The 11,036-nt window shown below is 33.7% G+C and overlaps 1 protein-coding gene across 1 annotated transcript in view; it reads right to left on the minus strand.

Annotated features, from left to right (window-relative positions):
* Positions 1-11,036, minus strand: part of Mmp2 (Matrix metalloproteinase 2) — an 88,848-nt gene that overhangs the window by 21,571 nt on the left and 56,241 nt on the right. Inside the window, exon 4 of the mRNA XM_018542481.1 lies at positions 5,418-5,576. Within this exon, the coding sequence (XP_018397983.1) occupies positions 5,418-5,576 (159 nt within the window). The remainder of the gene's footprint in view (positions 1-5,417; positions 5,577-11,036) is intronic.

Genomic DNA, 11,036 nt, shown 5'->3' on the forward strand with positions numbered 1-11,036 from the left:
GATTATTAAATATTATTTTAAAAATTAAAATATTATTAATTTAAATACTATTTAAATTTAAAATTAAATTCAAGCTAGATTATATATTTCTTAAATTAAAATAATATTAGCATCACGATAATTAATAATTAACTTTGTACGTAAATAAATTTACTAATTTTCCTTAGAATTGTTTACTGTAGAAAGTTGCGTTATCTTGAAGGATCAATTAATACGGAACTTTTGTGTTTGTGATATTAAGTAAATGTTTCTCAAACGTTAAATAAAAATTGTTTTTCCACCATGTTAGCTCGTCTTTTGCAAGAAATTTCCCTGGATGCAGCGCAGCACAAAATGAGTATGTGCAAAGATCAAGACGGAGAGGATAACGTTGATAGACAGATGGAAAACGAGAATAACAGGCGGATAGAGGAGGCACAAGCGGGGAGTGAGAGCGCGAGAGGATCGAAATGCATTCGCGATCCCCCGGAGAACCATCCCAGCAAAGCTCTGCCGCAGTATACTAAATCACCATCCCCCAGTGGGTACGTCCGTATACCCCAGCGGGATGACGGGGGAATGAGTAGTGTTGGCGAACCCCGGTCATTCTTTATATTTTATTCACGTTTCATTTCATCCCCCGACTCTACGTAGCCGAAAAGAGCAGACGGGAAGCCGTAACGAGAACAACAGTGCATCATTGTGAGAGATGCAGTCTCACGTGCAGCCGGAGATACGTACTTGCGATGATGTACCGCCACGACGATCTTTGCATTCTCGTTGTTTTCGAAAGAATAATAATCGGTCGGAATATTGATAACTTTCTTTCTTAAATTTTTTGAAATATGGTATAGTAATAGTGGTACTTTTGAAAGAATTAATTTACGTAATCATTGTGACAGCTTTAAATTAATTTTTACATCTAATGTATAATTAAAATATATATTATCGAGAATTATATAGTATAAGTATAAAAAATAATTATATATAAGCATATTAAATGTAGAATTTTTAAACAAATATACAATACAATTTTTTAAATACTGTGAATAATTAAGTAAAAGAGAGCAAGTTTTTAGATGATTTGTAATTAAGATGGAAAAGCTTATAGTTGCTGTATTTTATTTCAGCTTATAATTTATTAATTATATGATATTTATACAATTGATATTTATATAATTATAGAAATCTTAGATAAGTAACCGAAATTGATGCTTTAGATTACAGTCTTAAATTCAGAAAGAATCTGAAGAATTTAAAGTTACAGGTAATATATAAACTCAAAGAAAAAAGGTAAGATTTAAAATATCGTATAAAACTTCTTGCGAGATTTATCTCAAAGAAGATATTAAAAGACGGAAAACGCGGAACAACGCGCGCTAGTTTGACCAAAGAAATATCACATACGGTTTCACCGCACGTACAAAATATCTGCATTCTTCTTTTATAACATTACGTCATAAAGTCAGCTACGTAAAGACAGCGAATCGAAAGCTTCCTTCTATTTGAAATGTTGCAACAAGTCGGAAACTCGTTCGTGTCGTCCTTTCAACAGTTTTATTTCACCGAAATGATGTATCATTTTTATTGCCGGTCTTAGTGGCAGTTTTAAGCAGTGTAGCACCGCGAAAAGTTAGAACATACGTCACAGAGAGAAATGTTTATGTTTCTGCTTTTGTATTAACAGACAAATAAAAAGTATTCCACTTTCATATTAACAGACAAATAAACATTTTTTATTTACACGAGATTAATTTACTGTATTTGATAGGGGAGAGTGGGGGATTGCAAATATAGGGTAAATATAAATATTATTGTAATCTTTAAAGTAATAATAATCTCTAATTTCTTGCATACACCGGTGATTCGATCGATATATGATACGTTTAATGTCACTCTATACGTCATGATTATAGAACGCATGTTGTTTAAAATAAATATCATGTTTTCAATGTTTTTGCAAGAGAGTATGAGGCAAATGCGAATATCTAAAGAAAATATTGACAATTATTTATTAATTATAGAATTGTGTGTGTGTTATTTATAAATTATATTTATTCAAATATTATTTGGCTCTAAGCTAAAATAATTAACATTCATATATTCTTAATATAAATTATAGTTCTAAACGAAAAATAAACCTAACCGGCATTGCATGTGGTGGATAAAAATAATAAGACTGATGGCATTTGGAATAAAATCTAAGAAAAAAACAGACGCGAACAAAGAGACTTCTTCGGTTATTACTTATTCTGTAACGTAAAAAGAATACCCGAACAATGGTCCTTTTTGCGCGTTTACTTTTCGTTTACGCGCTTTTGAGCGTCTCTACATTTTTCAACGTTTTCACGTCTTACAGGTGCGCATTAAATGCCATAGGGCTGTTCACGTCGAAATATTCGTGAGTGCAACTGTGTTTCACTATGCAACGGCTGACTATCAAACGAGTTTGCTACTGAAAGGCTAACTTTACCCCCGTCGTCGGACTATAAAGTACCCTATCTACTGCGAGACTACTGCGAGATATAGATCCTTGCCAGAAATTCAAATTTCCGATGCTGCACTGTCGCTCGTAATCTCGATTAAAGAGCCAGGGTGTCTCAACCTTACCTACCTACCCATCACTTTCATCGACTTTGAAATGTATTATATTTTTTACAAGTTTAAGTAAACTGCTTTAATAAACATTAATAAGAAAGAATAATTTTCAAAGGAGCATTTCCTTTTACAATATTTGAACATATATTTAGATATTTCTCTAATATCTTTTCAACACCCTGTATAATACAGACCAAACTACAGATTTCCGCAGTTTGGTCGGGTGAATATAACTAAGCTGTTTCTCATGACTGAGCGATTAAAGCAATTTCGACATGCTCAAGTTGTGATCCGTTACACGCGCAGCGAAATTACGCGGGTGATTCCGACAATAAAGGGTGTAATGATAATCCAATATTGAACATATCCTGCGATAATTTTATTCTAAGTAAAATTTCTGTAAATTATTTTATAAACTGATTTGTTTTATATCACTACATATATTTAGAATAATAATATATTGCGCTCTCTCTCTCTCTCTCTCTCTCTCTCTCTCTCTCTCTCTCTCTCTCTCTCTCTCTCCCCCTCTCTCTCTCTATTACTTTAAAAATGATTTTCGATTTGTTATCATGAATTAGAGCTAAATATTAACTCTCAAGAATGTCAAAAAAAGAAAAGAAAACAGGGCTAATGAGAGTTATTCTCAGTCTGACTTTTGATTTATTCTTAAATTTAATAAACTTCTGAACCGCACGAATTACCACGAGAAGAACTCTCATTATCCCTGTTTTGTTTTTATTTTTAGATAAATTACTTCATCAATCATCAAAAGTAAACTACCCTAACTTCATAAAAAATCGTCAACTCAAAAAGTATGAAGATTGTGAAAGGAAAATGACAAAAATCACATTTCGTTACATTAAGAATATATTCTTTTTGCTAATTTTATTTGATAATAATAAGTTCATAAATTTCTGTCAAATTAAAAAATAGTTTTTCCTTTCTTGTGGAAAATTTAATTTTTTTAAAAACAATGGAAATTAAAAAGGCTACAAGCCTAAACTAAGATGAAAGTTACTCTTTAAAATAAACGAAATGTAAAATACAAAATCATTAACGTTTATATATTAATAATAAAATACAAATCACAAACGTTTCTACCCTTATCATCCTCAGTGTATACAAAATTTAAACGTAAGTACGGTTAACAATAAAATTAGAATATAATATACGAAGTCTTAATTTAAAGTTTGAATGTCTGACGCAATAATTTCACAAGGAAAAAACTCTCAATTTTAGTGAGAGTACTTCTTGTTATTTTTAATGGTTCTACCTTAAAGGTATGTCTCAACAAAAAATAAGTTTTTTATGTATAAATGATACAAACGAAATTACATATTTTTCTTATTTCTATCCACTTTTGAAAATGGATAGGTAAAAGAAGAAAGAGGAAAAAGATAGTACTAGTTTGATATATAAATTCATATTATTACAGGATAACAAGATGAACTTTTTCATCCTTGTGAAATTATTGCGTCAGACATTCAAACTTTAAATTAAGACTTCGTATATTATATTCTAATTTTATTGTTAACTGTACTTACGTTTAAATTTTGTATACACTGAGGATGACCTAATAAGGATGGAAACATTTGTGATTTTGTAATTTACATTTTGTTTATATTAAAGAGCAACTTTCATCTTAGCTTAGACTTGTAGCCTTTTTAATTTTCATTGTTTTTGAAAAATTGAGTCTCATTATTGTAAATAGTTTTAATTTTTTTACTTGTGCCAATTTGATTTAATTATATCTTACTTTTCAAAATATGCATACAGTTTGCAATGAATATATAAGTCTACTCTAAACTTTATTTAATTGAGATTTGAGATTAAAATATATAACGTTCTCTTTTTATAAAATAGCAGTTGGTGAAACTTGAGACCGGCGAATTTATATGATCCATTATTTTCACCAAAATTATTCTACGTGCTCTTACCCTCGTCGCGCTATAAAGAGCAAACAACTTTTCTAATAAACTCGATTGCCGGCCGACACGCCAAGCGTTATGTCGCACGTTACAAGCTGAGCCGACAGCAGCAACAGTATCGCCTTAATGCCTGCGGTTGCTCTGACAGCGTGCTGGAAATTGAAACACTGCACACGAGCAATGCTCACCCGCTCCTGCTGCGATCCCACGCCGATAACGCGCTCTATAAATCTCGCCTCTACTACACCGCCGTTCACCAAAAGTTTTACGATCGAGATAAACTGCTCGCACATCCCACTCACTCGATTCACGCCGCGTGAATACGAAGAAAATTCGAAGAACAGAACCACGAAGTCGCGGACGAATGTTAACCACGCGGTGCAATCTGCAAGATAACTTCTGCTCCTGTTTTCGTTTGCTTTGCAAAAAGTAAAAGAGTATTTTGTGACCGGTAAAATTAATACAACAATATTTGAATCTTTCTCAGAGCTCAACAATATTTTTCAACCTCAAAATTATAATTAATTATAAAAAATGCTCTTATTTTTAATAATTCTGATCTGTTTTCATTTTTCTAAATTCAAAATAATGATATAAATAATCTATAGATATTATACAATAAATTATAACATATTTTCTCTCTCATTTGATTTCAAATTTATGACAATAATTTTTTGAGACCCTGAAGAATTATTTTAATCACATCCCGACCGACGTTGTCTTGTTTTCGGATCCATAATTTGCGTGACTCAAATTTAATATATGTTTGAATAAATTTAATTTATATCTAATAATAATATTTTTCTACCGTTTCACGTAAAGCTCTAATAATTTACAGGAAAATAACTTTATTTAAATACTGCATGTTTAACGTTCGCGCAAGTATTAATGTAGCGAAAGAGAATGACTTACCGTACATCTGCTGAATCCCGTGGCGATCGTCCTCCGGAAGCTCGTAGTTGGGGCTTAGTCCTTGGTACCAGGGATACATGAGAGCACCTTGGACCGAGCTGTGAGCCAATCCCAGGGAATGGCCGAATTCATGAGCGGCCACTGCGAACAGACTAGTGCCTGAAAGAAATACAAAAAACATTCAAGACCGTTCGCGTCTTATCTGTACAATACATCTTGCGTCAATTGTAATACTTGCTCGTGAAAGACAAGAGTCATACACAGAGATTTGCAAGAATCACAATATATTATATCTAGGCAAATATTTTGCGGAGGCAAAAACGAAATTGTTACGAAATGATTATAACATTAACATATTATGTCAATGTAATTTTCGTATAATAAAAATTAATAATTACTTTTTTCGTCTTTTTATTTAAAATCTATGAGAAAGTATTTATCACAAGTTGAAAATCAACTTGGAAGTCACAATGGAGATGCATTATTTCAAAATCAACTTCTACATAATGTCTTTTGATAAAAGTGCTCAAAGTAGTTTTATCTTTGATGATACCTTCATCCTTATTTTCTTTACCATCTCCAAAGACACCAAGTCATGGTAGAGAAAAGCGTATCGAAACTTTTTCATGTTCACATGCCGAGTTTTCCGGGCAATTGCATCGGGAATTGCCACCGCCGCCGTCACCACCGCCGCGGAATCTCCGCCTTCATTTCGTTTCGTTTCGTTTCGCTCTGATTCGATTCCAACCCGCATCGAGGAACTACTTTTCCAGATATGGGTTAGGATCGTAAAGCGATCGTCGATTCGAGGGGAGTTGCTGTCACCGGAAAAATTGATAGTATAGCGAATCGTTGCTTGCATTGCCGAGAAAAATCGACGGTATCTTGTTGCTAAGAAACTTCAGCAAGAAATCTCCAACTACCAATTTTTTAAAAATTCGGCCATTATACGAATTGCTTATAAACTCGTTTTATTGCGAAAAGGAATATCTCTAAAAGATTATAAAATATTTATATAAAAAAATATTTAAACTTTTATATATATACATACATATATACCTATATTATGATGCTATAAAGAATTATATATATGTATATATATATTTGAAAGTTTAACAAAAATTTAAAATTTATTAAAGTACATATTTGTACTTTGTTGCTACACAAATAAATCCAAGAGTAATAAAAATTTATAATATTTCCCTTAATAATTTTTCCATAAAGGTTTTGATGCAATTGTTGCAAATCTAGTTCAAATCGTACTTCTGAGATATCATTATTCGTTTAAGCGTAGTATGGACATAAAACCTCGTTGATGACATAAAGCGATAAAATAAAATGTATATAGCATGAATAAAGGTGTTTGCGAATTACTGAGGATACTTATCGCGATTTCCTGTTTTATCGTGCAAGCTTTTGAAGCGATAAAACCAGGTTACGATCGCTTGAAAAAGCACGCGTTTATCGTTTATCGTCGATCCAACTTACGCACATTACTCTGGAATTCCATCAAGAGCTTTCGCTGAATACCGAAAATATTACTAAGAGGACGAGTATGCATTACATACAACGGGGAAACTTACGTTATATTCCGGAGAGAGATACGGTCTCCTGTTCTCTTCACGTCGCATTCGTCTCTTGCGAATTAAATGAGCAGAAAGACATGACTAAAAGACGGGACAACAAAACTTTTGCGCGTAAAATTCTAATGTGTCAGAAATTATTTAACGTATTTTATATAATGTAATATTATAAAACAAATTAATTGATAAAGGATTGCGAATAAAAGCATTACAAAAGAAACAGGTAAGCATCCTTGCGTATTCTTTATATATAAAAGGAGAAAGATATTTTTATCTCTCTCTCATGAAAAATCTCCTTAACGAAATAAAATGTTTCTATATAAAAAGATCGTCACTTTAATGTTAAAGATGGATGATTCACTTATATTGATTCTGATTATCTTTGACTCTGATTGGCCAGTGAACACTCGTAAACCATTAACCTAAATGATCGTCGCAAGTGGTATCACCCTACAACGCTAACGATTAATAATTCTCGTTAGACAAACGCAATTAATGGCGAAGCAGCCGTCGCTGTAAATTAACTTCGTTTGAAGGAGGAAGGGAGGAAGGGAGGAAGAGAGAAAGAGAGAACGAGAGAGAGAGAGAGAGAGAGAGAGAGAGAGAGAGAGAGAGAGAGAGAGAGAGAGAGATGTATGTCCTGGATGGAGAACAAATGTAACCGATTTGCGAGTGACATCCACAACCGCAGTTATGTCAGTTATGAATTGCTAATGTTGCGTCACTGACGTCACGTTCGCTCGAGTGAATTCAGTCGTACTTGTCTTCGCAAACTGCGAGAAACTGAGACGAGGTGTGGTTTGCAAATCACGTTGCTGTAATAAAACGTTCCGCTGGAGAAAGTTCGCTCTACGGAGATTATCAACGGTAATCGGATCAAACGTTACACTAATCGTTTCCATCTCGATTTGATTTTATTTTCTCATAATAACGTTTCTTTCCTTCTTCGCGAGTACTTTAATTATCTTATGTAAATATTTCGATTTTAGTTATAATAATTACAGTGCCTGACAAACATGTATGGATTTTACAGAATTTTTCATGACTCTTGTGAATTTCACGAATTTTGAACTTTATGGAGACAAAAAGAGAGCGAGCGGAAGAGAGAGAGAGAGAGAGAGAGAGAGAGAGAGAGAGAGAGAGAGAGAGAGAGAGAGAGAGAAGAGAGAGACAGAGAAGAGCGAAGGGAATGCAAGCAAAAAACGAAATTGCAGGGAGCTTAATTTCTTTTAGTAAAACTCGCGCATGCTTCGAGATTTTAATTCCTTTGCTCCGAAATATCCGTTTTACGCGGCCGTCGGAGCTGTAATTCTTTTAACCGTAGTACATCGATACCGCAAAAGGTTTCCCTTAGTTCAACCAACGAAAAAGCCAACTCCCAGTAACTATCTTATCGAAATCAAACTCGCCGTTTAGCAAAATCTTGTATACGTGCCAGAACTATCATTTCCTGTTGAATCCTTCTTCCATGTTTTTAAATTATCTATTTATTTTCTTCTCAGCTAAAAATTTGAATTTTTCATTTTGCATAACTGTAATAATAAGTCTTTAATATTCGACCTTTAAAGAATTTCTATAAGCAAAATCGAAGTTCAGTTAAAAAACACAAGACTAATTACTTAATTGACTGAAGAATTTAAATAATGTATTGTATATGTATATAAAAATATTATTTTTGGCTGTTTGTTTGTATAAACATTTACTATTTATATTATATAGAAATTAAAAAAAAAACATATTCCTTTCTCTCTTTCGTTAAATATTTTTATCCATTCTCAACGTTCGAACAAACTAATTATATCGAAACAACGTCATAATATTTCGTTGTTAATTTACCTCGCCGAAATTAACTGAGAGCGCATACAGTAGTTGATAATGGCAAAAAGTGAGGAGAGAGAACTCCTGTGGCGGTGTCACAGTAACGTACGGTCATAATTATGCTAATGTGCACTATGAATGCGGCCGGCTGCGCCAGAGACTAAGTCGGCGCAATATTAACGACGCCAATCGAGATGCGAGCGTTGGGAAATCGGGCCCAAATAATAATCTACCACGTAATCGCACCAAAGCTCGCTCAACTTCTGATAGCGGAACAATAGTCCAATTAATTAGTATGGTTAATTAATAGTTAGGACGTGACGGTGATTAAATCAACCTCCCCTTACGAGACGAGAAAATTAGTCGCGGCTTTGCGAAGTGTTAAGAACCGCGCTTGCAAGACGCAGAGAGGATTACAGGAAGGGCGGACGTGCCGTTATCACCGCCGGCGATAAGGCCAACGATGTTGTTATTAAGAGTTTCGATTAAAGTTTCGCTGAGAGAAAATTCTCCTACTCGTAGCCACGAGAGCACGTAAAATGAACTTTAACCGCGTTAAGCGCTTAACACGCAAGTTAACGCGAGAGTTTCAAGTGTCCAACCAAAAGAATCTCCGTTAACGAGGAAAAAAATTTGCGTTTAGATAAAGCTTTGAACTTTTCAATTAAAAACGCTTTTCGGTTCTTCTTTATAATGTCGAGGAAATACGCTTCTCAGTCATATTTCTATTCAATCTCTGCTATCTCTGTTTCTGAAGCGTTTTCCGCTTTTTCTACCGCCAATCTCTTCGTAGTTAAAATTTTGTCAAAATTCCTCCGTGATTTCATAAAAATTTCGTTCGCTTGAAATTAATTATAATAAAGAAGTAAAACTCTAATTACAAATACACATTGTCATTTACTATTTTTTTTTTTTTTTAGAAAAAATTCAATATTGTTTAAGCAATAAGTTGAAATGCAAAATTATGAAAATTATGAACTTGAGAGCTACATTCTTATGAATCACGCTTTTGTAAATTACGAAAGTCGGGAAGGTTCTTAAGACTTCTCATTCTTCGTTGCAACCAACTTCTCGCGTTGCAGCAGTTTTATTTTTACTAAAGCGGATTTGCTCGAGCAAATTAGTTCTTGTCGGGGGAAAAAGCTGCTACTTCGAATTGTATTCCACGACGTTCATTCTCCGTTGCTTGAAATCTCCGGGTAGAGAGTATGGTGCGCGAAGAAAGTGCGGAAACGTATTATGCAGAAACGTTACAACGATGACGATAGAAACGTTCACGACGACAGAAACGAGATGACAGACTTTTGTTGCAGGCAGCGCTCGATTTGCACAGGGATGAGCTTATCGACCGAAATACTTCACGCCATCTTTCCCGTCACGATAAATTGTCAACCGCTGTATACAAATCGTCTCTAATTATTCTGTACTAACTACTCTTCCCGATAATAAATCAACGGAATAAAACTTATTCAGCGAAAATGAGAAATAATTAAATGGTTGCCGAGAACGAAAGTTCCATTTTAAAACGGAACAATAAATCGAACTCTTTAAAGTCCTGTGTTAATTAATTAATACGTAGGGATTATAAAATCTGACATGTGTAATTTTTTTCCTAGATAAAGAAAATTGTCAAATCAAAATTAATCAATATTTGTGATGAAAGATATCCATAAAAAAATAATAATTCTTTTAATATAATTTTGTAATATATCTGTAATATATACCTATAATATATAAAATATATATAAAAAATCGCAATAAAATATAATTCATTAAAAAAATAACTTCTAATAACACTATTAATATTTTACAGCTGTGTACAATGTACATAATATATCTATGGTATATTAATAAATATCATGCATATTAAATACAATATATTAGCTATTGAAAGATAGAAACACCGCATTGTAAGCGAGTAATTGCAAATATCAGCAGGATATGCTATGAGGGATGTGTAATCAAATGCACAACGTTGTAACACGTAAACGAGGAGACAGTCGGCAGCTTTAACTATTGCGCTATGGTACGTCGCTTGGCTAACTGTTGCAATTACGAGGTCGTAATCATGGAGTGATTCACGCTGCGAATTACGCAATTAAGCAATCTTGATGGAAGCACGAGGGACATAGTGGATGGATCCTCGCAACTTGCGTCGAGAAATCGGTTCTCTCTCTCTCTCTCTCTCTCTCTCTCTCTCTCTCTCTCTCTCTCTCTC

This window comes from Cyphomyrmex costatus, unplaced genomic scaffold (genome assembly GCF_001594065.2).
Source record: "Cyphomyrmex costatus isolate MS0001 unplaced genomic scaffold, Ccosl1.0 scaffold11, whole genome shotgun sequence".
Lineage (NCBI taxonomy): Eukaryota > Metazoa > Arthropoda > Insecta > Hymenoptera > Formicidae > Cyphomyrmex > Cyphomyrmex costatus.